Here is a 26204-nt window from a genome sequence, read left to right as displayed (position 1 = left end):
AGTTGCAGCTTTCGTTTAATTTCATCGAAGCTCTTGTAGCTTTTGTTTAAATATGCATCGTTCCTTGCACATGCAAAAGGATGAAAAGAAGTTGAATGATTTTAATGCAGCTTTTCTTTTATGAAATAACTTTCTGTCTAAAAGCTTGAAAAGCGGTAACGCATAACTCATAAATATTTATTAATTAATTTATATTAATAATATTATTGAAGTGATATTGAAATTCAAATCAAAATTACCGTAATGTTGTCGTGTTTATTTATTTTATTAATATTTGTTATTGTTATTGAAAGTTTTCGTTTTTTATGAATTTTATTTTAAGAGGATTTTGTTATACGCATTATCACGTTTGATAGCCAAATAAAAACCATTTTAAAATTGCATGGCTACATCCATATCTTTGAATTTGAATTGCTTCAGCGTTTGCTCTTTCAGAAATTGCATTTCTTTTTAAAATACTACATTTAATGCTCTGCGCGTGGTCGACGATTGTTCAATATTCGTTGTCTATTGTTATTATATTATATAAATAAATTATAATAATAAATTAATGATATAAATAAATAAGGTAAAATAAAGAAGATTTTTGATCATAATTTATGCAAGTGTAGTTAGTAGTAATATAGTAGATGGTATTTTGATCATAATTTATACAAAAATTATTATCCATAATTCGCAGCTATCGAGTTCACTCAATAGCTCGAATCAAATATTGACCCCATAAACGTCGAATTGATTGATAAGAAAAATAATAGTATAAACAAAGCACTGCCAATAGCGAATAAATTTAATAAAAAAATCATTGACTTTTGATCAGCAGAATAATGTTTTTAATTTACTTTTATTAAAAAAAAGAAACTATACGTTTTTTAAAGGCGATATTTTATTAATTTGCTGCACGATTCCTAAATATATAAATATATATGTGCTAGAAATGAACATTACAAAACTATATGGCCATTTTAAAGCACGAAAGCCAACATTATAAAACATTAAAAATATTTAGCTTTCGGAAATCTAAAATTAGATAAAAAGATTTCCTACTTTAATGAGGCAAGGCCAACAAGCAAACCTAACAGTATTATTTTATTTGTTGAATATCGAACTTACAACGTTTAATATATTACGAAAAGTTTTATTTGATTTGAAATTTTAAGTGGAAATAAAATCTATCCGAGGATGTTTGCAAAAGAGAAACATGTATGCGAATATTTATTAGTAATCTATGGAAATTAGTATTCATATAAATCTAGAACACAGCAGATGCATATATGAAGAGATGCCAAATTATTACATAACTTGAATATTTTATCAAATATGGCATCGTTAAAGCATATATTGACAATTTAAGTTCATAGGGAGAGAAGAGTAGACGTTTTTATATATTTTCGACTTTTGTAGGCAAAAAACTACAAATATTTTTATTTTTATCAAAGATTGCGATAGTTTTTTTTCTGCTACACGCGCATTATATGAAAACACGTAAGATTTAAACTAGCTTTTGAAAAGAAGCTTTCGCGGTTTAACAGCAACTTAGCACTAAGCATTAGGAAATTATGGCAGGCATGAACAACTACTCAACGCTAATGTAAGTAAATCGTTTTCGGAATCCCGAATAAAATATTCTAAATTTATCACATATATATATATATATAGGTACACTACCAACCAAAATCCTTCAGACACAGATGATAAAGAGATGCAAAGGTCCGGTTCTCAACACACCCGCGCTGCAGTCAGTGGCACAGGTTTGCCACCAGCCACTCTCAATTTACAAAGATCACCTCAAATGCAGTAAGTTTTTTTTAATAATTGCACACCAATTGAAATGAAACTTTTATTGATTTTTTTTTTTTTTACATTTCTGTTCGCAGATATCAATTAAGTGACGATCAATATCAAGCTTACTTAGAGAGTTTGACTTCAGGACACGAAAGGGCTGGTCCTGGTCTAAAGAATGTCACCTCAGACAGAGATTTATCTTTGCCGCTAGAAAAACACCGAGGATTTGAAAAATATTACGATAGTCAAGAAGACGGTGAGGAAAAAGAATAAAACCGGGCTGAATGAATGTAGATTTAACTGTATTTCTTTAACAGAAATTTCTATACGTAAATATCTGGGAATTGGTGTGCAATGGGTTAGTTTAGTAACTGAAAATTTACTCAATCATCCTTTTATTGTACTAAGAAGGCAATGTCAAGTTTATAATGCTTCACAAAGGTATGGTCTGCCAATTTTCATTATCTATTATAATGACGTTTCCTTGCTTAGGTACCACTTACATCCATTGGGATTAATACCAGCTATAGTGCATCTTCATCGTCGTCAAGGTGTTACCACACTGTGGAAGGGTTTAGGTAGTTGTTTATTGGTGCGAGGTCTTTCAATGGCTATGGACGATGTGTTATCAAAAATAACGATGTGGCCGAAGTGAGTAAAACAATATTAAAAAATAAATAAATAAATAACTAAACAGTAACATTTACTAAATCTCTTTTAGAGACGTAGACAGTCGGACTTCTTTAAAACGTTTCGGACAGCACGTCATATTAAAAGGGTAAATGATAAAATACAAAAAAAAAGTATTTTTAAATCGATTTAATGCACATTCTTTCTCTTTAGCCTAAGCATCGCTTTAGTTATGCCATTCTACGCCGCTTCTCTAGTCGAAACAGTACAAAGTGACATAGCAAGCGAAAAACCTGGACTATTTGATGTATTTCGTGAGGGTAGTCTGCGTTTGTTATATTGGAAATCACCACAAAAAGGGCGCATGCTGCCCATTTGGGCCTTGATTGGCCCGACAGTGGGTGTCGGTCTTACAAAATATCTTTTCGGGTACGTAATGTCAGCTAATTTTTGCAAGTTCAGACTTTTCATATTACGACCTGTTTTAGTTTGGTAATTAAAGGTATTTCTTCACGCATAATGCGTAGACGTATACAGCAATCACAGGAACGTAAAGGTGCTAAATTTAAAGATGACTCGCTAGAAAATCAGAATGTTGAAGTCTATTCAAATTTAATATCTATGTTAACCACTGAGGTGATTTTCTATCCCCTTGAGACTATATTGCATCGGATTCAGTTGCAGGGAACACGTACAATTATCGATAATCTGGATAATGGCTACGCCGTGGTACCTATATTAACCAATTATCAAGGCGCTATAGATTGTTACCGTACAACGGTGGCTGCAGAGGGTTTTTCGGGTCTTTATAAGGGTTTCGGCGCTATAATCTTGCAATTTGCTGCTCACATAGCTGTCATCAAATTAACAAAATGGATTGTCAATCAAATAACGGAAATCATATCCAATCGTCCTCCAGCTAAGGTTATTCAATACTATAACTTAGAATATGGTAGCTTAGATCGCGGCATGATCTCGAATTCGACTACCATATCGCCCAGTATTAGCTCGGGCAGCGATGTGGATGGGAATAGTTTAGATTAAACTGTTTTGGGCGTAATAATTGAGAATTTCCCTCTTCTTAATATTGACGGCTTCGGAATAATTTTAGCATATATTTACTTTGGAAATTATTGCCAATTTTAGTGGTTAGCCGTTATGTTGTATCTTTTTTTATATATTAAAGAAGTTTTGTTTCCCCTTAGAAATCTTGAGTTATACACTGTGATATTCATTTTGATTTTAAACATTATTGAACATTTCAGAAACCAAACGTCTTATTTTCTAGGCAAAACTATTAAAAAATTATGTTAAAAATGTATTATTTTCAGTAAACCGGAGTTTTAAGAAAAAATATTTCAATGAGCAGAAACCACATATTTTTTATTTATTAAGATAGAAAATGGTTAACTTGTTATGTCTTATGAATCGATTACTGCAACATTTGGATAGAATTTTTGTTGTATTTCATTTAAGTTTCTTTGCTATTGAAAATCACTATTTTCTTCCCTTACGTTTATCTCGTCTAGCCTTAACGTCTGCGGCTCGTTTATCTTTTTTCTGCCTGGGATCGACTATTTTATATCGGCCCTTAATCCCAGGTGGTCGCTTAGCTCTCTTACCGGCTTGATGTTTTTTAGCTACCACGTAAGTCACTTCTTTTTTCTTTTCTTGCGTCTTCTTGTATATTTTCTTTAGTTGTTTAGCTTTCTCTTGTGGAGTAGCATCAGCATTTTCCATAATTTTTTCAGCCTGTTTTTTGGCTTTTGCTAATCGTTTAACTGCACGTCTGCGTTTACGTGCCTTCGCTTCCATGACTTTTTTAATTGGCCTTACGTTTAGCTCTTGTACTTTACGTTGATATTCTTCGGCCATTTCTTTAGGAACTGGCAATTGTTTCTTCATATGCAGCTCTTCGTCTTGCATAAACCAGCTTGGCAAGTTATCATCGTTGAAAGCATATCGATTCCAGGCCCCGTCAATTAAATCACGTCGCGCTTTATTGCCTTTCATCATCATGGCTCCTAACGCCAGTTCTTCTTCTGTAAGACGTATCTTTTTTAGTTTTGGTTCCTTATTTTCGTCATCCGCGGTTATAGCGTTCTCTTCTTCTTCAGAATCACTGGAGGTTTCAGACGATGATTTCGTAGCTGTATGACGAGCTTTGCGCCTAGCTTTCTTCCCCAAAGCGACAGCGTCATTTTTGTTACTATTTTCAACTTTTTCACCCAATATATTAACACCCCTGCTTTTATATTCATTGGCCAACCGATCCAAATCGTAGTCTTCATCGTCTTCACTATCAATTTTCTGTAAGTTTCCTTTCTCGTACCATAATTGCACTCGGTGCTGACGCTTAGTGTCTTTGTCCCGGAAGTCACCCGATTTAATTAGAGGATGATCAGCTAATTTCTTTTTATTAATTTTCGTCTTTTTGTCGAATTTGGATGACTGATCATTATCGCTTAAGCCTAGCCCTTCTTTGTCATAATCGTTCTCACTTTCTTCGTCTACAGATATTTCAGGCTCATCATCGTTCTCATAATTGCCATCATCGTCTAAACGTTTGTCGTCTTTTTGATAACTAGAAAAGTCGATGTTTTGAAGCATATTAACCCATACAGTATTAAAGAGCATGAACTTACGCTTTATATTTGGGCAACTTCGGAATTTCCACGTGTTCTTCTACACCAAAATCGGGTGCAACATCTAACATTTCATCTAGCTCTTCTTGAGTTCTCACAGTTTTTAAATCAAACACCTCCTGTTCGCCCTCCTCCCTAGGTCCGTCATCACCTTTGATCACCATTTTAAGATTCATTTTTTCTTGCAGTTTAGCTTTCGTTTTTAGAGTCTTTTTACGTTTCCGTTTCATATCTTTTCGTTCTTCTTCTGCCAGTTCGACAATTTGTTTTTGCAATTCAGCATCCTCCATGTTTTCGATCTCATCTTGAGTTAAAGGTTCTTTTGTAACTTCTTCTTCAATTAGAGCAGCCTCCTCTTCTTTATTTGTTTTAAAAAGATCTTCCTTAACAGCTTTCCACCAAGCCAAAATTCCCTTGATATCCTTGCGACCTAACACTTTTATATCCCGACAACATTCTAATATTTCCGCGGTTGTCTTCGGGTGTTTAGCTATGCGTTCATCGTCGATGCGTATTGAACCAATATCTAGTAAAGCGGCCAAACCACTCTCAGCTTTCATAAATTCGGTGGCGCTGATATCGTTTCTAAGAGCAATATCTTTTTCGGTATAGCCTTCTGCTTTGATACGTTTTTGTCTCTCCGGGTGAAGTAAACTAACTTTTTTATTTCCTTCTAAACTTAGTTCTTCAAAAACATATTTTGGATCTAACAAACGGGGATCAATTCGATCCGGAGCCAAATAGTGTTGACACACAACAAATATCTCAGCCGATTCTTTACGGGAGGCACTAGGTTTAGTGGCGTGAACCTTTTTAAATAATTGTTTTAATACCCACAACAATGCGTTATAATCCTTGGAACGAAAGACTTTTGTCACAAACCAACCGCCACCACGTAAAAATTCTGTACCCAATTTCAAAGCCATTAACGTCAAACTGATTTGTTGATAGGCGTCATGCAACCAATTGCGTCCAACATTAGGAGCTCCGTCATGTAAAACGACATCAGCTTTCCATGTCTTCAACTCCTTGCTCAATGACTGGCGACATTTATCGGTGGTAATATCTTCCACTAAACTGAGACATCCCGCTATAGGTCGTATGGGATACAAATCTACACCGATCACTATGCTGGATACCGGCATGTTTTGTTTTGCGACCTGCATCCAACCACCCGGAGCTGCACACAAATCGATACATACTTGCGATTGTTGTAAAAAACTAAATTTTCGATTCAACTGGATTAGCTTAAAAGCGGCACGTGAACGGAAACCTAAGAAATAAATTCTTCCTGTGAAAAACACACTATTGTATTCACACATATGCATCCTTACCAGTTTCTTTGGCTAACTGATAAAATTTATCTTTACGACTTTTTCCTACTTTAGTCTTTTTACCCATTTTATGAAATCTAATATCTTAGAAAGTCAAGTACCGTACTCCCGAGTTTTAGTAAGAAAAACAAACTTCAACTCGCAATAGTTCCGCACGTGTTAAAAACGACTTTAGCTAAAGGAAAACATTGATAGTGTTGCCAGGTGCTCGCGTGTGGATAAATAGAATGTAGTCACTTGTTAGTAAAGAAGGAACACCAAGTCGCCAAAAGCCGCGCCTTTGGGCCTCCGTATATCCTTTCAAAGGAAAAAGTAAACAAATTCATGTATATGTTTGTATCTAAAATATGATTTGATTGGCAAAAAGTAACAAATCAAATAAAAAATTACACTCATAAAAAAAATGTCGTCATAAAACATTAAAGGGACTAACACACTGACACGTCATTTTCGTTTTCGGGTTAAAAACTCCCAAGCGGTAGGCATAATGGGCGGCTGCATTATCATATTGTTTTACAAAAAAATTTAAATAAAATCAGATGTTTTTGAGACCAAAAATAAAGTAATCAATGTAAATATAAACGACAAATTTATAAACAATAACAATTTTGTTAATTTTCATAATTAATTATTTATGATACCATCAAGAGTCTTTTTGTGTGTTAACTAATCCATAGCTTACGAGTTACCATTTATGAATCTCTAATGACACAATTTCAACTTTAAAGTAAATGGTCTTTATTGCTTATTTTTCATTTTTTTCAAAATAATACATAGCATAAACGAAAATTACAAATCACAAAATATTAAAAAAATGTACGTTAGTGTAAGATAAACATAAATTAGATAACTAACCTTAAAATTTATATCGAAACGATCATCACTTCTTCTTGGGATTTTTTCTTTTTGTTTTAATTGTTGTATATATGTAAAACCATATGACTTGTCAATTCCCATAAAGTTTTAGAAAAAGTTGTTAAATTGAGGGCTCAAATAATGAGCCGTTATTCCTATTTTCAAGTTGAGACTCGTAACTTTTGCGACATTTTGCAAAACTTTTTGGCAATCGACAAACCATATATTTTTGAATGCATATATATAAATATAACAAAAAGAAATGCATTAGTTTCTTTTAAATTTTAAAGTTATTTATCTTACATTAATGTACGTTTCTTTTGTATCAAGTGATTTGCTCATTATGTTTATCACTTGGGTGTTCTTAAGCCGAAAATGAATATGACGCTTCTTTGTGTTAGCACCCTTGATGTGAATGTAAGACGAAGCAAGGCAGTGTAATTGACAAAGTATTGATGTCAGATCGTTGTGATCTGCTCTACTTTTCAGGGGGTTGGGGGGATTTAATAGTGCTTAAATTATCGGCATAAATTACAATTATCGCAATTTTTATTGTCAATTCAACGATGCCGTGCGGTTATAATTTCCATAGTATGTCGCTAACAAATCTCAATATATAACAAATGAGATAGCATGGCGATAGTATGTGCAGCTAGAGGAATAGAAAATGTCTGCAAAATGGTTCGAAAATTCAGATGTTTCAGTTGTAATTTTAAATAAGACAGAAATATAATTTCTAATAGGCAACTCGTTACTACAAAATACTTTCTAAGTCGGTTATTAATTTTTTTTAACGTTTTAAGCTTCATTATTTTTGAAAACTTTTATGCATATGTATTTTCAATATTTTACGTATTTTGACTAAAAAGCTTCTCTTATTAGATTTCCGTTTCCTTATCAATATATAAAATATTTTTGCTTAAAAAATGTCAGAATTGTTAGACAAAGACACTCTTAGATTTACAGAATACGCTGCTGAATTAATGGTGTATTTTGAACGTCATAAATTAATTGAAATTTCGAAGGTAAGACCGCGAACAACTTTTAGTATTTGAACAGTAATCGTTTTTTCTGTCCTTTCAAAATAAAGAAAATTTTAGTGGAATTAGCTTTAGAACGACCCGAATTGGTACAGCAATGGATTGGCGCAAATATAAAGCGAATCGCTTCAGAAATTTATAAGGACTGCCTTTTAGGTGGCAAGGATGGAGGTGAATATCATTTTTATAAACCAAATCTAATTTTTGATTCGTTTAATTATTAACAGTTGTTTCGATGCTAAATTTATCGGCTGGCTACCTATATCGGGTGGTAATATTTGGTAGAAGGGGTTCAGGACGTAAAACCCAAGCTATTAACTTAGCAAAACGTTTCAATTTGGTTTATAGTAAATTCTGCAAAATACTTTACGATTGGCTTTATAGGGCTTAGTTGCTTTATCTTATGCAGTTGATGCTGAAAATTTAATTTACCAATGTCTACGTGGTGATGATGAAAATCCCAATGACCCATTAGCTCGAGAGCTACAGCGATCTTTCTATTATAATAACTGTGATGCCAAAGGAAAGGCCTTAGCTGACATAATATCTCGGCGTATAATACATCAAGATGCCTTGCGTAGAGGTTGGGTATTGGTCAATTTTCCGAATACCGTAAATGACTTTAAGGAAATAATGGAGCATTGGAAGGTGCCACCAAATAAATTAGTCTACATGAAGTGCTCAGAGAAGATTTGCTTGAAACGTTTACTGAATTCAGCAAATATAGGCGCACCTTACCATACTTGCTCTTATTACAACCATGAAGTAAATAATTGTGCCTTCTTTAATCTTTACTGAGATTCCCTTTTGAATGTTTTACACGTCGCTTCATTTTAGATGTCTTTTTATAATGCACACGAAAAGAGGATTGAAAACTATCTACGGCACCGCCACGAAACTCTTTATGTAAACTCTGAGGGATGTTCAGATGAAGTGAAATTGAGTCTGCTATCCTCTATAGCGAAAACGCCTTATCTTCTAGGCGAGAGAAAAGACATCGTCTAAAATGAAAAATATTCTTCAGTTGAAGTCGCGATTTATTTCCAGAAATAAACTTTATTTGCTTTTATTGATATTGATGTTGGAATGCTTGCATTTGAAGCTCTTGTTGTTGTTTTTCCAATAATTGCTTTTGTTTTTGTACTGCTGCAAATTGTTGCTGCTGTTGACGACATAATTCTTCCATAACTTCATGATTATATGTGGAGTGCAACATTAAACCTAAAACACCAGCACGAGAAGCCATTTGATGGCGTATTTGTCTTTCCTGTTCCAACAGCTCATCCATTTTCAGCCATTGCCTCACGCGCTCTAAATCGACCTCAGCTCTTCTAATCTTTTCCCACATGTAATGCTTGAAGCAATTCTTCTTTGGAGCTCGGCAGAACTCACCAGTGGGATTGAAAACATTTTCAACCAAAGGACAACCGCATACATCATTATCGCCAATTTTGGGGTCTTTACAGTGTTCAGGGCATAGAACTCGCAAACGCTTGCAATAAGTCTTACTGGCTGGATTATAAAAATCGCAGAACATTGAATTTCCTTCTATTCGAGTTTTAAATATGCTTCCAAAGGAAGCTTGAGATTCGTACTTATTAAAACACTTCTCCATGTGTTTAATAGCAGTACGCGAGTGTATCTCATGGCCGCATGTAATACAGTACATGGACTGTTCATCCTCTATATCGCCGTTGTCTTGCAGTCGATTGGGATCTAGCGTACTGTGTTTGGCTCGTTCCACAATCATATCGAGTTCCATATGTCTTTTATCCAATTCAGCAAGAGCAAATCTTACCATAGCTTGTTTAGCTCGGATTTGATCCAATTGTTTTTTATTTTCCTCCTCGGCACGGCAGTGAGTCAAATTCCATTCTTGCACTCGTTGAGGCAAAACTTGAAATATACGGTTGGTGGCCAGATTTATGCCACACTCGTCGCTACAATATTTCGACTGAGGTCTGGCATTTTTATGACACCCGGGTCCGTAACATTGTCGCATACCTTCCAACTCAGGATTGATAAAAAGTTCGGGGGTTAGAGAACGTTTACGTTTGCGTTGTCGATCTTTTAAGGGTTTCTCCTTTTTTCGCGGTCTCTGGGTTTGGCTATGGCCCGTTAACTGAGCATGTAATTGTACTTGGCAAACACGGCGTTCACAGCGAGGCTTGTGGCCTACACGGATACGACAAGCCTCACATATACCGCAATTAGGAGTTCTGCAACCTTCGCAAGACCCACATCGATTAATTTTTGGGCAATTTTGTATAACTATGGAGGAACAATTTGAATCTCTTATAAAATCCTTCGACTTTTTACGTTTCTCCTGCTCATTTGATAGAATACTAATTGTAGGATTTAAAGATTTTTCGACTGGCACAACACGAAATACTGTTTGTAAAGTGGGATCTTCTTCTTTGCATTTTTGACAATAATAATGTTTAATGTGCTTGGCCTCTTTTTCCGTAATATTTATACAATCACCATGATACCATTCCTCACAGCCATCGCAGCCTCTAAATAAATTTATATGGAACGTTTGGACAACTTTAGCTACTATAAATAACTTACATCATAAATCTAGAGCAGTCAGAAGACCGACATATGCAGTAAGCTTGGCCATCTTGCTTCATGATTGTGGCAATTTTAGATTTGCGCTCCGGCAAATCGAACTCTTTAGCAATCTCCTCTTTCTACGTAATCGATATGGAGTAGTTGCATATGAATATATTTTTGGATAAAGTATATTTCGAAGTACTTACAGATTTCTTATATTTGCGTTTTTCACTCATTTTTATTTGAAAAAATTGTCTTGATAAAAAATCTTTACACAAATGGTCAAATCTATCACAAACCAGACAAAACAATTGCCGAAAACATAGTTTATGGAGCTGCCGTATGACAAGTGACTTTCTAATTCCTCTTAGGCTTAACACAATGAAGTTTTGCTTATATTCCCACGTCTGAGCGACACATTCAATTAGTACATTTTACAAATTTAATATATTTATAAATTATGTATATAATTTGCAGAGAAGACAGAACACAATCATGGTTCCTGCTGTTAAGCATTTTTTGCGACTTCCTAATATGTTAAGATCAGTTCATTTAAAAAATTTCCATTAATAAGGTATATGTGTAATAATTTTTGCAATCATAGTGAACTGATACACCAAAGCGTTACTCCTATTTGCGGACTAAATATGCCAAGTGGTACACATTGGTAAACTTCACTACCTTCATATGTGGTAAGATAAAATAAGGAAATTGATATAAATGTAAACAAAACCATATGGTTTGAAGAGTAAAAATAAAGAAATCAACATTAATGTAAATAACAAATATATGAAAAACAATAATACAAGAAATGAATATAAAAGCAAACTAAATTTTTATTTGATTATTAAAATGAAGAATGACGAAAATGAGCTTCAAAGATCGAGTGGAGAGGTAGACATCACTAACGAAGTGAAATAAAGCAAACGCTTAATTGCTTTGATTTGAAGATCATATCTTAAATCAAAATTAAATTGCATTCGTTGCTTGTTTTTCTCACCTTATATAGCGATATCGAGAATAAACCAAAATTTCAAAACTCGATGTCGAAACTTGAAAATGAAACCTAGTTAGTGTCAAATATTGTTAGTGCCCTGCTGTTGTGATAATACGTAACCAATTTTAGTATTTAGTATAGTTGTTCCTTTCAGGGCAAGAATAATTTTGTTTTGTTTTTTTGTAATTGAGTTGCTATAAAAGAATAAAATCTTATCTTTTATTCAACGTAAAGGAATGAGGAAAAAGATGAGCTAACCAGAGACGAATTGAATTATTAAAACACGCAGTTTAGGGATTGGGGGAACGAATATAATGGAATATAATGCAAATGAATGTTAACAGAGGTGTCGCTTTGTTTTGCCGACGGCTTTGCATTTTAACAGAGGTTTCCACTACTTCTTTGCTATTTAACACAGCTGACGTTACCATTCATTCAATTACAATTCATTACGTTCTGGCGTTACCATTTAACCATTTAATTTGATAATAAAAAAAAAATGTTTGCTTGCTGTAATATGCTGAAAAGTGCATTCTAAGGAAAACAAAAACAATCTTTTTCTCTTCTTAGTCTTGGAAATAAGAAAACAACGAAGTATTGTATTGATCCAGTAAAAAAATTAAGGATTAAGAAAAATTGTTTACAAATATCAATATTATATTTTGGGACAATTTTGTTAAATTTGAACGTAGATATGGCGTCGTCTTCCTCTGTTGAACTTGAGGCTATAAGTGCGGTGGAAAAGGAGCTTGATCGCGTTATTAATAAATTTACAGAGATTAAAGAAAATGCTGCGGCTGAAATTAATGATGTTGCTACTTTGCTAGAAGAACTTATGAGAGCTCTAAGCAAAGCAGAACAAGAAATGACTGGCAGTACGATTAATACTGGCACTCAAGTCGATACTGACGACCCGATGGCCGATGAAGCAGATATGCAAGTGGAAATGGAGCGTAGGTGCCACGAGTTTCACGCCTAATATTTTAAGTAATTTTTTTTTTTAAATTTAAGCTTCCCCACCACGCTTGACCGATAGCCAGATTGCTATTATAACTGAGGCTTTACAGAAAGCCAATGAGAAATTGCAGCGTCTATCGACTAATCATAAGGAACTGCACGGCGCCGTTTCCAAAGTGGGCAAAGTGATTGATCGCAATTTTATTTCCGATTTCACGGCGACCACGCGTACTGATGCTTTGCAAGATGGGGAGAATATGATGCTACTAAATAAAGTGATGGCGAAGCACTATTGCCGCCAGGGCATGGATGACGTAGCTCGGCTGTTGATCGAAGAATCCAATATGCCTGAAGATATGGCCCGTGAGGTCTTTGAATCGGAAAGTAGCTTTGCTGAAATTTACCGCATATGGAAGGCTATACAACAGCATAATTTAAAACCGGCTTTGGAATGGACTGCACGATATTCCAATGAACTAATAGCCAAGAATTCTTCCTTGGAATTTAAGTTACATCGCTTAGCTTTTTTGCAAATCATTTCGCGAGGAATGTCTGCCCAAACTGAGGCCATAGTTTATGCCCGCAATAATTTTTACAAATTTGTCGATCGTTTCGAAAGTGAAATTCCTAACTTGATGGGTTGCTTCATATATCTACCGTTGGGAATTGAGAATTCTCCGTATAAACATCTAATATCGACCGAAATGTGGACTGAGGCATCGTATGTCTTTTTAAAAGATGCCTGCAATACATTAGGCATTAGTAAGAATTCAGCTTTGTCGGTGGTTATTAACGCAGGCTGTACTGCGCTGACTGCTTTGCTCGCTATTAAGCAGGTAATTGAAAAGGTTACCGATTAGTTACATAAATAGATTAAATTCTCCTATTCTCTCTGCAGGTTATGCAATCTAGGCAAGTTCTTAATATTTGGTGCGGTCGTGATGAGTTACCTATCGAGATTGATTTAGATCCTGAATATCGTTACCATTCAATATTCGCTTGCCCGATTTTGAGACAACAGACCACTGAAGAAAACCCCCCTAAGAAGTTAACCTGTGGTCATGTTATATCGAATGATGCTTTACATAAGCTTAGTAACGGTCATATACTGAAGTGTCCATATTGCCCAGTGGAACAAAATGCTGACGAGGCGGTGCGAATTTATTTCTAAATATATGAAGATTTTAAAAGCATTTAGCATTTGGTTTTTCCTTTATGCTGGAAAATATCCTCCATTTATTCTCTTTTCTTTTAGTTTGAAATAAAAAACAAATATTTAAATTCAAACGTAAAGAAAATTGATTAAAGCTTTTAATGGAATTTTGCGGTTTTGTTAAATGGAAATTTCCATCATGTTGCCCACGAACTGAAGATAGGTGGTTGCACTTCCGGCAATGTTGTCTCTTCATGATTATGTACTAATTTAAACAGCCCTGTGCCTATTGAGGCAGGCATACCCAATATGATACGTTCGGAAACTCCATCTACAGCGTCAGTTTGCCCGAAATAGGCGGCATCAAATAAATGATCCGATGTTTTCTCAAACTAAGCAACGAAAATTTTTATTTTTTCTTTATAACTCAAACGTATTTTCTCAACTTACCGAAGCCAAATTGAAAACGCTTTCCCTCATCTTGGCCAATCCGTGGCGTGTTACTCCTAATACGTCGCCCCGCGAAGTCATCTGACTAGCCAGAAGCATTATGTGGCGGTGGTCTACACTCATACCGTGCCCCTCCATAACCTCAGTGACTTCACTCATAATGGTGGTACGTGCCGCTTCTATGCCCAAAGTACTATAAACCTCCGAAATATTATTACTCTTTGTGCGAGTGCCTATAACGCCATACGTGGCCATAACATCACGCAAACCGGCTCCTTCGATACATAGTTTATATGTGGCAGGCTGACGAGAATCGTCAACGGCAATAACAGCCCGTGAAATTTTTGGTAGACCAGCTACGACTACGTTTTGCACCGTTGTTGACAAACGCTGCAGTTCGGCATTCAGGGCGGCACCATGCTTTGAGCAATCAACGCGTATTACAATAATGGAAGAGCCTACAATATCCACTAGAGCGGGTTTGATTCGCAATTTTGACGTGCAAATACTAAAAAAAACAATTTTGTAAATTCCAAATATCAATGAAGAAAATGAACACAACTCACGAATATCTAATGGTTTCGGCATTAATTTCTAAGCCCAATACCTTGATGCGATTCAGATCTAAACGTATCACTAAATAACAATTATTACATCGATAAACTTCTTCTATATACGATGAGATTTCTCCTAAAGTTGTTTTCTCTATCCGGGCCTTTACTTTGCGAGCAAATTCAATATTCGTATTATTATTTATCTCAGCGGTTATAATTGGAGTTGATATTGTTTTCGTTGCGTTAATAATTTCGACAATACGCGGTACACCTTGCGTAATATTCATAGATGATACACCAGCAAAATGAAACGTCTTAAGTGTCATTTGAGTGCCAGGCTCTCCAATACTTTGAGCAGCTACCGCTCCAACAGCCGTGCCTGGTTCAGTCACGGCGCGGCTATATTTATCATTAACCCAACGCATGAATGTACGTATTTGGCCCTCAGTTAAACGTTCAATTTCCTGACCCAGTTTATGATGTTTAGCGTATTTATCCTGAATTTGTTTAATTTTTTCCGCAACTTTATTAATGAAGGCGCTGCAAAATAGGAAGGGCTTTACGAGTTGATCGACAATTTTGAATGCATTGTAACGTACATAACAGTTTCTCGAAAATCTTCTCGACTACTGACAAATTCCTCTTCACCCAAAATTTCCTTAGTTTTCGGTATTATATGCTCAGCCTTTAAAGGTTTTTCATTGCGATAGGGATGCACGGCACGTAAATGATTCATTTGACGTATAAGATCAACGGGCTTATTCTTAATTTCCATATAAACAGGATCTAAACCATCCCCACCGTAAATCAATTCAACGATTTCTCCAATAGTATTACGTACCGAACCGTCATAGTGAACTACTAAGTCCTCTAGACACTGCAAAGCGAAGTGTTATAATAATTGTTCAAGAGTTACATATAATCGAGTTAACCTTTACTAAGCGCCTCTGCAGATAACCAGTTTCAGCGGTCTTAACGGCGGTATCTACTAGACCTTCACGGCCCGCCATTGTATGAAAAAAGAACTCGGTTGGTGATAGACCCGAAAAAAAGCTGCTTTGCACAAAACCACGAGCAGCGGGAATAGACGCTATAACCAGCCAAAAGAAAAATATGAGAAGCGTTGTATTGAAAGGACTTTGAAAATTACTTACAAAACTTCTCAAAATGCGGCAGAGCTCGATTTTCGAAGCCATTCGGTACCCGTTTACCATTGATAGCCTGTTGACCAACGCAGGCTATCATTTGGGATATGTTAATATTAGATCCTTTCGAACCAGATAAAGCCATAATCAACGCACTGTTAGTGGGATGCAATTCGCGAAAACAAGCTTTGGCTGCCTGTTCACGTATACTGGAGAGTTCGCGCAGCATAACGGCCTCTAAAGTTTGTTCGGGAGTACAGCCGGGCTGGCATTGTAACGTCCCTTTCTTCATCTCTAAGATGTACTCATCGCATTTAGCATAACCTTTTTCGAGTAATTTTTGCTTCTCCTCAAGCAATTTTGCGCTGGGTGTAACATCACTGATCCCGAACGAGAAACCACGATTTTGTATAAAATACGAAGCGATCTACATGATGCAATGTAAAAGCAGTTAAAGATTTTTTTAAGGGATATTCTCAAAAAAGACAAAAAAATGAATACATACAACTAAACACGTTTATGCAACAGATAGAAGGATCATCGTAAGTCTTTTAGAAATTTTCCACATTTTCAATTGTGTTACTTCCATAGTAACAAGCCATAAAATGGTACAAGCTTTTCATTTGTCGTTGTCGTAATACAATTTTTATACCCAGCCGGAAGTCGTTAGTATGTTAAATTTGTTACTTCATTTGCAATCATTCAGAAAAAGAAAATCGAAAATTTCATAAAGTCAATCAGAGTCGATCTATCGTTTGTCTACCGTGTCTTGTTAAGTGTTTTTGAAGTTGCAAAAATGTAGTCTTGAAAGCCGTAATATAACCCATATATATATTGATTGATTCATCAAAATAATTTCAATAAAAGCTTTGCTAACGATTTTACAAGATTTTTTACATACATATACATAACGGATATGTGTAGCAAATATTCTAGAGACGCATGGATGGGCCTACAATTACCATTAACAAGCCGATTACTAATTTTGTGGCGGTCGCAGCGATGCGTACTCAAGTAATCATTTCAATGCGACTACAATTTTCTTACACGTTTATAACTTAATTACTGTTAAGAAATAACTAATTTCAGATCCAAGATAAGAAGAGAAATGTCAAAGAAAACAGGGCATTATATGAGACTCGCAGAACAACACTTTATCTAATACCGGCTGGTTTTGATAGCACAGTAGCGCACTGCAAGTGCGATCGTGAGTATCGTTTAAAAATAGCAGTAAAGAATTTAAGTATCTCAGGGATTCAGATATTTATATGTTCTTCTTCTTCGATAATTTGAAATTAAGAATGAAAATATTTATATTCTGTCTGCTTTTGAGAGCAGTTCTATCCGACCCAAATTCACAGCTAGTGGATCGTGGAAAATTGGTAAGAAAAGCACGAGAAGAAATGAAAATTCAATCTCATGTTTTACTCCTCTCGAATAGCATAAGCGCATTGCTCACGATTCCGCTGTTACGAATCCTTCCGTATTTTCGAAAAAGTCTGCGGAAAATGAAATTGGAAAATGGGTAAACAATTTTGAATAATATTTTGAAAATTTAAATTTTTTATGCGGCGTTATATATTTTTAGCAAAGTCGCATTGTTTCAGGTACTCCTGCTGTAAGCGGCCAATTGCCTTGGCAAGTTATTTTGAAGAAAGATGAATTCGATGATTTGTTGTGTGGAGGTTCTATAATGAATGAATGTTGGGTTTTAACCGCGGCCCACTGTACGCATTCTCTTAGTTCTATATTTCTAATGTTTGGTATCGTACTAATTGATGACTTTAGAGCTGTGACTATGATTGCTACCGAATTTCACGAGCATCCTAATTATGATCCGGAGACTTTGCACAATGACGTTTCGTTAATACGTTTGCCAAAGATTTTAAATTATAGCAACACTATAAAACCAATACCTCTTGTCACTTCGGCCTACGCTAGCTCATCTTTTATTGGGCATGTAGGAGTTGTAGCCGGATTCGGTCTGACCGATGATGAATATTTGGACTACTCTAAAGTGTTACTGTGGGCGCAGGTTGAAATTATTGACAATAGTGAATGCATGAGAGTTTACGGGGACAACGTGGTGATAGATTCTGTGATGTGTGCGCGAGGTCGCAATAATTCAAATCAGGGTATATGCAGTGGCGACTCAGGAGGACCTCTATTAGCCCGCGGCAATAACAATGAAATAATGCAAATTGGTATTAATTCATTTATAGCCGAGGATAGATGTACCGAAGGTCTTCCCTCAGGCTTCGTGCGTTTGACTTCGTTCCTCACATTTATCACCAATACCACAGGCATGAAAATTAAATAAAAACATGTTTAGAAAACTTTCCTATTTGTAAATCAATTGTAATCAAAGTGATTTAAAACAAAAGTAGAAAATGTTGCTAACAAAACTGTGAGAAATTTTCGATAAGATAAGAATTATTGGTTAGTTCAAACAGAAATCCATTAAAAATATTAAAAAAGAGTTTTTCTTTTCTTTTTTTCAAACTCATTCACAAGCATTTATATATATATATATATATATATATTTTTTTTTTTAAGTACAAACTCTTGTCCCACACGTGACCGATTGATTGTTTTTGTAATGGGAATGCCATGAGGCATTTTTAATTGTCAAATTGTTCAAAGTTTGTTTACAAACGATAATTGAAAAAGACTTACTCTCGCCAAACGCCACATGCACTTGGTGGCGTAACTTTCTCCGAAGTCTCTTAAAATGACGTAGAAAACGCAATTCTTTGTGCCTGAGCCCAAAGTGCTTTTGTCCATTGAACCGCACAGCAATTCTGAATTTCGTATATTTACCCCTATAAAACAGAAATTTGATTAAAATGAAATTACTTTCAAATTGATTCAAGTACGATTAGTAGCTTACAGGAATCCTTTACGCACAGATCGTAGTTTGTCGTATAATTGCGCCCTTTAGTTATAAGATTAACTTTAACAGGGCATTCTTTATTCGGCCGCAGCAATAAACTGAATATTTGCTTGCCAGTCCACAGTTTACGTGGTTTTAGTATTGTTGGTGGCGGCATATCAATTTTCATACGCGCATCTGGACCTGCTAGAACACAAACAGCCAATTGCATGGCCTGCTCTTTTGTAAGGAACTCATCTTTTTGCGTTAATAGATAACCACCGGTAATAAAATCCTGGGTGGCAGCTATTAGAATTTCACCATTCTTAGGTGTAACCAAGTTTGAATTATTGCCCATCAAGACTAAAGCCTCGGCTCGAGCTTCTTCCGTTTGTGGTAAATGCAAATTCATCTCATCCCCGTCAAAATCAGCATTATAAGGCGTACAAGCGCATTCATTAAAACGGAAAGTACGCTGAGGCTGTACCTTGGCCTGATGACACATAATCGACATTTTATGAAGCGAGGGCTGGCGATTGAATAAAACTATATCACCATCGCATAAATGTCTCTCAACTATATCGCCACATTTAAGATCATGAGCCACCTTATCACGGTTACCATAAGCTAAATATTTCTTGAAGGTGGAACCCTTTTGTTGTACATAATTAGCACCCGGGTGAACATTAGGACCATTTTTTACAAGCTCTTTCATGTTATGTATATTGGCTGGGTTAACGCGTTCAGGATAGGTTAAAATTTTGGCCACTCGCTCTGGAACACCGACTTGATTTATCATCAAATTGGGATCTGGACTGATCACAGTGCGTCCCGAGAAGTCTACGCGTTTTCCGGACAGATTTCCTCTAAAGCGACCCTGTTTACCTTTTAAGCGCTGCACTAATCCTCGAGTTGTTTTTTTCGGTGCCATATTAAGGGGTATACCCGATATTTCACTGTGAAAGTACAAGGCTACATGCAGCTGCAAGAAATCCCAATCTTCTTGAATTAGCTCGATCTTGCCACCACCAGTCATATGCTTTTGTATAACATCATTAATCAATAAAATTTCACTTTGTTTCATTGTTAAATCGTCTTCAGTGCTAATGGAAAATGACATTAATGTTAAGAAAAGCGAATGGTATCTCTTTTTAACTTACGTTCCAGCTTTGACTTCAGATATTACTGATGGTCTTATACAAACTGGCGGGACAAATACACGAGTAACTATTAAATTAGTAGGGCTGGCTCCTTCGCTAGTCATCCCAAGCAAAGCAATATCAGACTTTGGTATCGCTTTGAACAATTCCAGTACTGTTAAAGGATTCAATTCTTCGACTTGATTATAGTTAGTGAGCATTTGATTTAATTCTCGATTGCTATCCGTGGCTTGTAGTAACTCATCTAAATTTTTACTCAAGAGAGCATCAGCCTTTTTACTCTTGTTAGGGTCATGTAAAATCTTCAATAGACCAGGACCCTTTTTTACACCTCCATTAGTAGCGTTACAGTGCGGACATTTCAATTGTTTCTTAGCCTTGTTTAATATTTGGGCATGTAAGGCCTTCTTAGCTAAATAGCTGAAGTTTGGATTCAATAATTTCTTTGAAAAAATGTATTTATCAGATTCTTTCAACATGACGTGAGAACATGATCTACAAATAGTTTGTAATATATTAATGGTAGAACGAAAATGACCTATATGGAATACTGGTAATGCCAAGTCCAGAAATCCGAAATGACCTATACACTCGTTTAAACCTTGGCCACATGTCTCACAAGTAGCGTCCTTACTGCTAACACCCATACGACGATCTAAAACACCATAGGGAACTGGCCGACGTTGACCTTGATACAAGTTCTTCGACACTATACGCAAATGGGACTCTTGTTGAATTTCTTCGGGGCTACTGATGCTGAACTCCACATGTGATCTGAAATAAACAACAACCGTCTTTTAAGACAAATTTCTCGTTTCTGCAAACACACATTTCAAGGTATATACATTTTCTTTATCAAATCCGCACCACGAAATTGTTCCTTAGGCATTTTTAATGAACTGAACAATGTGCTCCTTTTTCATATTCTTGAGAAATGCATTTATTTGGCTATTTCATATTTATTGTTTCTTATTATTTAAACAGGGTTGGTTTCCACTTAATGCAGTCACTTTAAAGCAGAGTTACATTTATTCGCAATGCGATCCACAGTTCTTCGGAGTAATATTCATGCACTTTTGTGAACTGCAATATCGACATGAATTGGTTGCATAGAATTTTCTTTTTCTTTTTGGAATGTAATTTTTATTAAATAAGTATTTTTTGTATTAATATTTAATGCTGCAAAAATTACAAAAAATCATCGAAAGCAGCATGAAAATCCTGAAAAATAACTTTACGCAGTAAATAAAAAATAACCAATTTTTCTTTTTTTCGATTTATTATAAAAGCAAACCGTTTATCTTAAGCTGTTGCCGTATAACAGTTAGTATGATATTTCATTGAGTGTGATTTTGATGTTCTGCGCAGCTCCGTGTCTCATAACTAATTCATTTTTTAATCTTTAATGTAAATAATGTCAGAAAAGTTTCTAATGCATCTGGATGATTGATAATGTTACATTCCAGGTTTGATGGGACTTTTCTGCTCCCGTAAGACACTAACAGCAATTCAGGCAGAAAGTTATTTATCGAAGCATTCAAATATTTAATATCTGCCGGGTAACTATGGAGTTAACCTGAAAGCCCACTCTTCTGATAATTAGTTTGTTAATCGCATAACTGAAAAGCCCTCTAGCTACTGAACACTGTTGCTTGCAGTTGGTAGAGCGGTTCAGTTCAGGCTCAATTGAGTAGCGAACTTTTAACCGAATTCTTAAAAATCATTGTTCTTCACTCACAGCACATGGAACCAACGCAATTTTGTTTTTTTGATTAAGATCTATTAATAATGTGATTTGAAATGATATGAATGGGCAGCGCCAAGCTATCTGTCAGATTCATTTGACAATTAAGCCATACGAGAGCTTATTAAGTTATTGTAGAAGATTATTTTATTACTTCAATTTTGGTAGTGAGGCGCTTTAATCAAGATAGCAATAACTGAGTGGTGTCAATTGAAATAGAGAAAAAAATCTGTTTTTTTTCTGGGTTTTAATAAAAAACGGGCTGCTTATGTACAAAAATAATAACATGTTCTCATAAGCTAAACTGAATATGGGTATATGAAATAGTGCAAAGAGGCGCCAAATGGCCAGTGCAGTTCACTGCTTTCAAGCAGAACTTTATTTTCGGCCTGAATTTTAAGATATTTTGAATTCAGTTAAAGAGCTAATTAATCGGAATGGGATGTATTTGATGATTGCATTAATTTTGATCAGCGATTCCTACAGGTAAAAATGATAAAGTAATGAGAAATACTAGTGCACATAACGGTCAAATTCGATGATTTTGACATGTCTTTCTCTTTCCAAGATAACAGTTTTCAGTTAGAATTATTGAGATATTCAGGAGACAGCGAAGCTAACCATGGATCGATCGAAATTGTCTTTTCACCTTGCATTACTTTCTTTGTTTGCTTTGAAGAAATCTGCTGCCCAAGTCCATCAAAGATTTTTAAAAGTTTATGGTGATGCTTCTCCATCATATCCCAATTTTCGGTTTTGGTTTCAACGTTTTAAAAGTGGTGACGTTGATGTCAAGGATAAAGAACGGCCTGGAATACCGAAAAAGTTCGACGACAGTGTCTTGCAAGTCTTATTGGAGGGAAAGCCAGTTCAAACTCTCAAAGACCTTTCGAATATTTTAGCAGTTGATAAACCAAAAACGTTTCTACACGTTTACATGCGAAGGGAAAGCTCGAAAAGAGGGAAAATAACTATCATTCCAGTTTCAACATCGCAGTTGAATTGCTTGACAGTCAAAAAGTGAAAAGTTTTCTGTGGCGTATTGTCACTGACGATCGAATGTGAATCTATTACGAATCGACATGCTGCCAGAAAGTTGAGAAAAATTTGTAGAAAATTATTGAAAATATTTTGATTACTGTATATATTGTACCAGTTTTTCTCAGTAAATGCTTGTTTCAAATGAAAAAATGATCAAAATAAATGCAAGCACTTGTTACCCTAGACCACAAGTGGTGTAGGGTATAAAAATGTCTCTGTCTCTACTAATTGTTGCTTAATTTATTTTTCACTATTTTTTTGCAGAGTTCATCTTTTCAACTTAACTTAACTGGCAAATGGCAACAAAGTGATTAACGCCATTATGGCGATAGCTGGCGATGGTAGTAAGCTTTTAATTATGAACCGATACTGATGCTGATGCGGATGTTCATGGGATGAATAATTTCTTTGCCATAAGCTAGATAAAAAGGGCAATAATCACCGTATCCCATGATTTATATGAGTCGTTAACAGCAATGAGAAGAAAAATCAATCAACTAGCATTGGAAAGTTGGAAAGGTGACTATTGCTCTACGCGTGATCTTCATATCGTCAATAACGCCGTCATTTCCGAAATAATGTTGAAAAGTGTTTGGCAGATGCGTTAGTCGAACTCATAAATAAAAGCTAGTTTTCTTATTAAGCCATTTATTGAGCGAAAAATTGATAAACCAAAGACCACACCTCGCAACCTTTGACCGATTGTGACGTCGTAAGGATAATTTCATTTATCGTTACCTTATCTTTATTAATCATTTATTTGCAGGTGATCGATCGATCAATCGCTTTATTTAGAATGATTTTTATTTTCATTTCTTTTGCTAATCGAAAAGTTATTTTAAAACTCGAAAATATACATATAAGTTAAAAAATAACACTAAGTTTTAGGGAATAATGTGTAATTGAAAAACTACTTACTAAAGAGAGAAAGACATAAAAAAAAAGAATATGTGTAATCGTTAAAGAGAAAATGTTTGTGTGTGTGTGTGTGTGTGTTTGTGTGTGTTTGCGTGTGTGTGTGTATATATATATATAGATAATGTTATTAAAAAATTCTTGTGTTCGATTTCTATAATTAATTATAATTTAAAAATTTTATATATATGTATATGAACACACATTTCATGTGCTTTTCTTTGCTTATTCACATCATTTTGGTTTCATTAGAGATCGTTTCCTTTTGCACTTGATACGCCTTAAATACGTTTTATATCGTTTCTAATTTTTGTTGATTTCTCATCCAAGCATTGCCTCTGCTCTGCTGCAAGCGTTAATTCCGCATCAGTGGCTAGCGCTTTTAAATCATAATTTTTATTGGTTATTGTAAAATTATTGTTGGTATTGGTGTTGTTGTTGTTATTATTATTATTATTATTATTATTATTTTGATGTTGTTGCTGCAAGCCAGCAAAGGAGCGCACTTGCAAGAAGAGGCTGCTATTCAACAAACGGGCTTGATGCTCTTGAGCTTTGGCTCTTAAACACGCAATTGAGTTGTTTCTGTTATTAGAAAGAGACAAAACAAAAAAAAAAAAACAAAAAAAAAGTGAATAAATGAAAGATGAGATGATTGAGAAAATTGAAATGGATTTTTTTTAAATGTTTAATGTATACCTGAAAGTATCGGGATCTTGCATAAGCCCAGAGGTATATATATCACTTACACCACCGTGCGCAGCAGCTGCAGCGGCTGCTGCCACTGCTGTATTCATTAGCATATGAAAATCTTTATTGTTAGCAGCAGCCGCTACACCAGCTCCGGCATTGGCTGCATCCAAGAGAGGATGATACGATGGTGGAGTAGTTGCAACAGATGACGTGGATTGTTGCGACCCAGTATTATGGTACATGGCTGCCTTCTGTTGCGTTACACCTGTCGCCGATCCATATCCTTGATGTTGGGGTGATCTTGTGCCTGAAAATAATTGTTGACTATTCGACGACGATGGCGAATTTAAATCGATGTGTGGTGATGGTGTTGAAATTGTGGTGGTAGTTGCTGTCGGCGTGGTAGCCGGTGATAATGACGATGGCTGCTTTGCTGATAATAAAGGAGGCGGAGTGGAGCCAACTACATTTAATGATTCTGTTGAAGATGTTGAGTGACGTCGTTGACCACCGTGTGTCGTATCCTCGTGAGATTTAGTTTCTGCGGACTCATCATCATGATCACTAACCCCGGAGTCATCTTTAAACGCATCTTGAGCTTCGATCGATTTGCGATGTATACCTAAGGAAAAAGCCAAAAAAATTTAAAGATCAAATTAAAATTTCAAATTTTAAAGTTAATCCTTTTTATCTCTCTCTCTCTCTCTCTTTCTTTCTCTCTTTCTCTCTCTTTCTCTCTCTTTCTCTTTCTGGTTATATTTATTTCTTCTCTCAACTTTTAATATGTGCGATATATGTCAGTTTACGCATTGTCCACTTTCTGACCCCAGTCAAAAATTTTCTACGTCACCGTTGCTGATTTAAAGTCTTAATGTCAAGTTAATTTCTAATAAAAGTCGTTTCATAAATTTTATATTTATTAAATAAAAGAGGCGACGCGCATAACAAGGGCAAGAGATAAAGAGAACCCGCAATATTCAATAGCATTTTAAGCCACTTAAAGTAGACAATAAATAAAATACAACAACAACAACAACAACAAGGGCAAACAAAAGTTAATTAAATTTTATATAAATCGTTGAGAGAATAAAGAGACAGATAATGTTTAATAGAATGGGCTGCGATGAACAGGGGGCAGGGGGGTAAGGGTGACTTCTTTGAAAAACTTGAAACGATTATACGACTTGTAATGATTATTGGTATATCCTTTTGTTTGAGATGAGAGCATAAAATTGCATTTTGCATTTGCATTATTAAGCGATTATTAACCCATAAATAGCAGATTTAAGTTAAGCTACCTTGTAGCACCCTTTTCTCAAACTTTCATCGAACATTCATTCACTAACCCCCGAAGGCCGCTTTATAAGGCAACGTTAATCGTCTTGTGCGATGCGATGCGATGCGGTGCGGTCGACGATTTAATTGAATGAATGCTTTCTCTTTCCCCCTTTTTTCAAGAATTTGCGCTCAACTCTACAAAGTTCTATCGACGGGCGAGTTGAACAAGTCTGTGCCATCATTATTGATACTTGTATTAGTAAGGTGTAAGAGTGTAGTTATTATGAAAGTTTCGCTATATGTGGGAGAGAAATTTGAAACATATGATCTCATTATATCTCCGCTACTTTGCTTTGCTTTTCTTTTCCTTTCATCAAATCGTATTAGTTGCTCATTAGTCACG

The 26204-nt window shown here is 35.5% G+C and overlaps 8 protein-coding genes across 13 annotated transcripts in view; 4 read left to right on the top strand and 4 right to left on the bottom strand.

The window, feature by feature from the left end:
• The first annotated feature begins 1063 nt into the window (after nucleotides 1-1063).
• LOC119638863 (solute carrier family 25 member 46) lies at nucleotides 1064-3737 on the top strand. The gene is made up of 8 exons (XM_038035944.1): nucleotides 1064-1588; nucleotides 1657-1794; nucleotides 1875-2038; nucleotides 2100-2223; nucleotides 2275-2433; nucleotides 2504-2560; nucleotides 2626-2841; nucleotides 2901-3737. The coding sequence occupies exons 1-8, from the start codon at nucleotides 1557-1559 to the stop codon at nucleotides 3454-3456; spliced, it is 1446 nt and encodes a 481-aa protein (XP_037891872.1). The 5' UTR covers nucleotides 1064-1556; the 3' UTR covers nucleotides 3457-3737.
• A 79-nt stretch (nucleotides 3738-3816) lies between these two features.
• Nucleotides 3817-6671, bottom strand: LOC119638854 (pre-rRNA 2'-O-ribose RNA methyltransferase FTSJ3). The gene is made up of 3 exons (XM_038035932.1): nucleotides 6392-6671; nucleotides 5058-6330; nucleotides 3817-4996 (listed from the first exon to the last, which is right to left on the bottom strand). Exons 1-3 carry the CDS (start codon nucleotides 6456-6458, stop codon nucleotides 3910-3912), a joined length of 2427 nt encoding a protein of 808 aa, XP_037891860.1. The 5' UTR covers nucleotides 6459-6671; the 3' UTR covers nucleotides 3817-3909.
• Nucleotides 6672-8027: 1356 nt separating this feature from the next.
• On the top strand, nucleotides 8028-9247 carry LOC119635696 (adenylate kinase 8). The gene is made up of 4 exons (XM_038030663.1): nucleotides 8028-8271; nucleotides 8337-8457; nucleotides 8514-8633; nucleotides 8696-9247. The coding sequence occupies exons 1-4, from the start codon at nucleotides 8173-8175 to the stop codon at nucleotides 9082-9084; spliced, it is 729 nt and encodes a 242-aa protein (XP_037886591.1). The 5' UTR covers nucleotides 8028-8172; the 3' UTR covers nucleotides 9085-9247.
• A 76-nt stretch (nucleotides 9248-9323) lies between these two features.
• Nucleotides 9324-11384, bottom strand: LOC119635691 (CXXC-type zinc finger protein 1-like). Its single transcript, XM_038030648.1, has 3 exons — nucleotides 11049-11384; nucleotides 10858-10979; nucleotides 9324-10802 (listed from the first exon to the last, which is right to left on the bottom strand). The coding sequence occupies exons 1-3, from the start codon at nucleotides 11076-11078 to the stop codon at nucleotides 9353-9355; spliced, it is 1602 nt and encodes a 533-aa protein (XP_037886576.1). The 5' UTR covers nucleotides 11079-11384; the 3' UTR covers nucleotides 9324-9352.
• An 863-nt stretch (nucleotides 11385-12247) lies between these two features.
• On the top strand, nucleotides 12248-13982 carry LOC119634799 (E3 ubiquitin-protein ligase RMND5A). Its single transcript, XM_038029189.1, has 3 exons — nucleotides 12248-12792; nucleotides 12851-13632; nucleotides 13695-13982. The coding sequence occupies exons 1-3, from the start codon at nucleotides 12534-12536 to the stop codon at nucleotides 13965-13967; spliced, it is 1314 nt and encodes a 437-aa protein (XP_037885117.1). The 5' UTR covers nucleotides 12248-12533; the 3' UTR covers nucleotides 13968-13982.
• A 70-nt stretch (nucleotides 13983-14052) lies between these two features.
• Nucleotides 14053-21067, bottom strand: LOC119634790 (DNA-directed RNA polymerase III subunit RPC1). 2 transcript variants are annotated; one of them, XM_038029165.1, is made up of 10 exons: nucleotides 20976-21067; nucleotides 20131-20904; nucleotides 18989-20073; nucleotides 18775-18920; nucleotides 16108-16525; nucleotides 15886-16043; nucleotides 15553-15830; nucleotides 14966-15493; nucleotides 14400-14907; nucleotides 14053-14341 (listed from the first exon to the last, which is right to left on the bottom strand). In XM_038029165.1, the coding sequence occupies exons 1-10, from the start codon at nucleotides 21017-21019 to the stop codon at nucleotides 14147-14149; spliced, it is 4134 nt and encodes a 1377-aa protein (XP_037885093.1). In that variant the 5' UTR covers nucleotides 21020-21067; the 3' UTR covers nucleotides 14053-14146. The 2 variants fall into 2 exon arrangements, with proteins under 2 accessions (XP_037885093.1, XP_037885104.1); XM_038029176.1 differs by lacking the exon at nucleotides 20976-21067 and having other exon boundaries at nucleotides 20131-20625; nucleotides 20682-20752.
• Nucleotides 17220-18583, top strand: LOC119634806 (brachyurin-like). Its single transcript, XM_038029202.1, has 3 exons — nucleotides 17220-17480; nucleotides 17540-17623; nucleotides 17687-18583. Exons 1-3 carry the CDS (start codon nucleotides 17367-17369, stop codon nucleotides 18416-18418), a joined length of 930 nt encoding a protein of 309 aa, XP_037885130.1. The 5' UTR covers nucleotides 17220-17366; the 3' UTR covers nucleotides 18419-18583.
• Nucleotides 21068-23999: 2932 nt separating the features above from the next.
• Nucleotides 24000-26204, bottom strand: part of LOC119641103 (uncharacterized protein DDB_G0286447-like) — a 78647-nt gene continuing 76442 nt past the window's right edge. For all 5 annotated transcript variants that reach the window (XM_038039559.1, XM_038039568.1, XM_038039577.1 and 2 more), the window contains 2 exons: nucleotides 24530-25145; nucleotides 24000-24415 (listed from right to left, as the gene is read on the bottom strand). In XM_038039559.1, the coding sequence (XP_037895487.1) occupies nucleotides 24112-24415; nucleotides 24530-25145 (920 nt within the window). In that variant the 3' untranslated portion in view covers nucleotides 24000-24111. The remainder of the gene's footprint in view (nucleotides 24416-24529; nucleotides 25146-26204) is intronic.

Source organism: Glossina fuscipes, unplaced genomic scaffold, assembly GCF_014805625.2.
Source record: "Glossina fuscipes isolate IAEA_lab_2018 unplaced genomic scaffold, Yale_Gfus_2 0, whole genome shotgun sequence".
In the NCBI taxonomy this organism is placed as follows: domain Eukaryota; kingdom Metazoa; phylum Arthropoda; class Insecta; order Diptera; family Glossinidae; genus Glossina; species Glossina fuscipes.
The sequence above is the reverse complement of the archived record's forward strand: the minus strand, read 5'-3'. Positions and strand labels throughout refer to the sequence as shown.

Bases quoted from the DNA above. Each gene is read 5' to 3' on its own strand.
- LOC119638863 (XM_038035944.1), top strand. From the start codon at position 1,557: ATGGCAGGCATGAACAACTACTCAACGCTAAT. The intron at 1,795-1,874 runs GTAAGTTTTTTT...TTCTGTTCGCAG, and splicing joins CAAAGATCACCTCAAATGCA to ATATCAATTAAGTGACGATC. The intron at 2,842-2,900 runs GTACGTAATGTC...GACCTGTTTTAG, and splicing joins CTTACAAAATATCTTTTCGG to TTTGGTAATTAAAGGTATTT.
- LOC119638854 (XM_038035932.1), bottom strand. From the start codon at position 6,458: ATGGGTAAAAAGACTAAAGTAGGAAAAAGTCGTAAAGATAAATTTTAT. The intron at 6,331-6,391 runs GTAAGGATGCAT...TTTATTTCTTAG, and splicing joins TCAGTTAGCCAAAGAAACTG to GTTTCCGTTCACGTGCCGCT. The intron at 4,997-5,057 runs GTAAGTTCATGC...CGACTTTTCTAG, and splicing joins AAGTTGCCCAAATATAAAGC to TTATCAAAAAGACGACAAAC.
- LOC119635696 (XM_038030663.1), top strand. From the start codon at position 8,173: ATGTCAGAATTGTTAGACAAAGACACTCTTAGATTTACAGAATACGCT. The intron at 8,458-8,513 runs GTGAATATCATT...AATTATTAACAG, and splicing joins TTTAGGTGGCAAGGATGGAG to TTGTTTCGATGCTAAATTTA. The intron at 8,634-8,695 runs GTAAATTCTGCA...TATCTTATGCAG, and splicing joins ACGTTTCAATTTGGTTTATA to TTGATGCTGAAAATTTAATT.
- LOC119635691 (XM_038030648.1), bottom strand. From the start codon at position 11,078: ATGAGTGAAAAACGCAAATATAAGAAATCT. The intron at 10,980-11,048 runs GTAAGTACTTCG...TCGATTACGTAG, and splicing joins AACGCAAATATAAGAAATCT to AAAGAGGAGATTGCTAAAGA. The intron at 10,803-10,857 runs GTAAGTTATTTA...AAATTTATTTAG, and splicing joins GACTGCTCTAGATTTATGAT to AGGCTGCGATGGCTGTGAGG.
- LOC119634799 (XM_038029189.1), top strand. From the start codon at position 12,534: ATGGCGTCGTCTTCCTCTGTTGAACTTGAGGCTATAAGTGCGGTGGAA. The intron at 12,793-12,850 runs GTAGGTGCCACG...TTTAAATTTAAG, and splicing joins TATGCAAGTGGAAATGGAGC to CTTCCCCACCACGCTTGACC. The intron at 13,633-13,694 runs GTAATTGAAAAG...TTCTCTCTGCAG, and splicing joins CTTTGCTCGCTATTAAGCAG to GTTATGCAATCTAGGCAAGT.
- LOC119634806 (XM_038029202.1), top strand. From the start codon at position 17,367: ATGTTCTTCTTCTTCGATAATTTGAAATTAAGAATGAAAATATTTATA. The intron at 17,481-17,539 runs GTAAGAAAAGCA...CCTCTCGAATAG, and splicing joins TAGTGGATCGTGGAAAATTG to CATAAGCGCATTGCTCACGA. The intron at 17,624-17,686 runs GTAAACAATTTT...ATATATTTTTAG, and splicing joins AAAATGAAATTGGAAAATGG to CAAAGTCGCATTGTTTCAGG.
- LOC119634790 (XM_038029165.1), bottom strand. From the start codon at position 21,019: ATGCCTAAGGAACAATTTCGTGGTGCGGATTTGATAAAGAAAAT. The intron at 15,831-15,885 runs GTTAACTCGATT...TTCGCTTTGCAG, and splicing joins TGCAGAGGCGCTTAGTAAAG to TGTCTAGAGGACTTAGTAGT. The intron at 15,494-15,552 runs GTACGTTACAAT...CCTATTTTGCAG, and splicing joins GATTTTCGAGAAACTGTTAT to CGCCTTCATTAATAAAGTTG.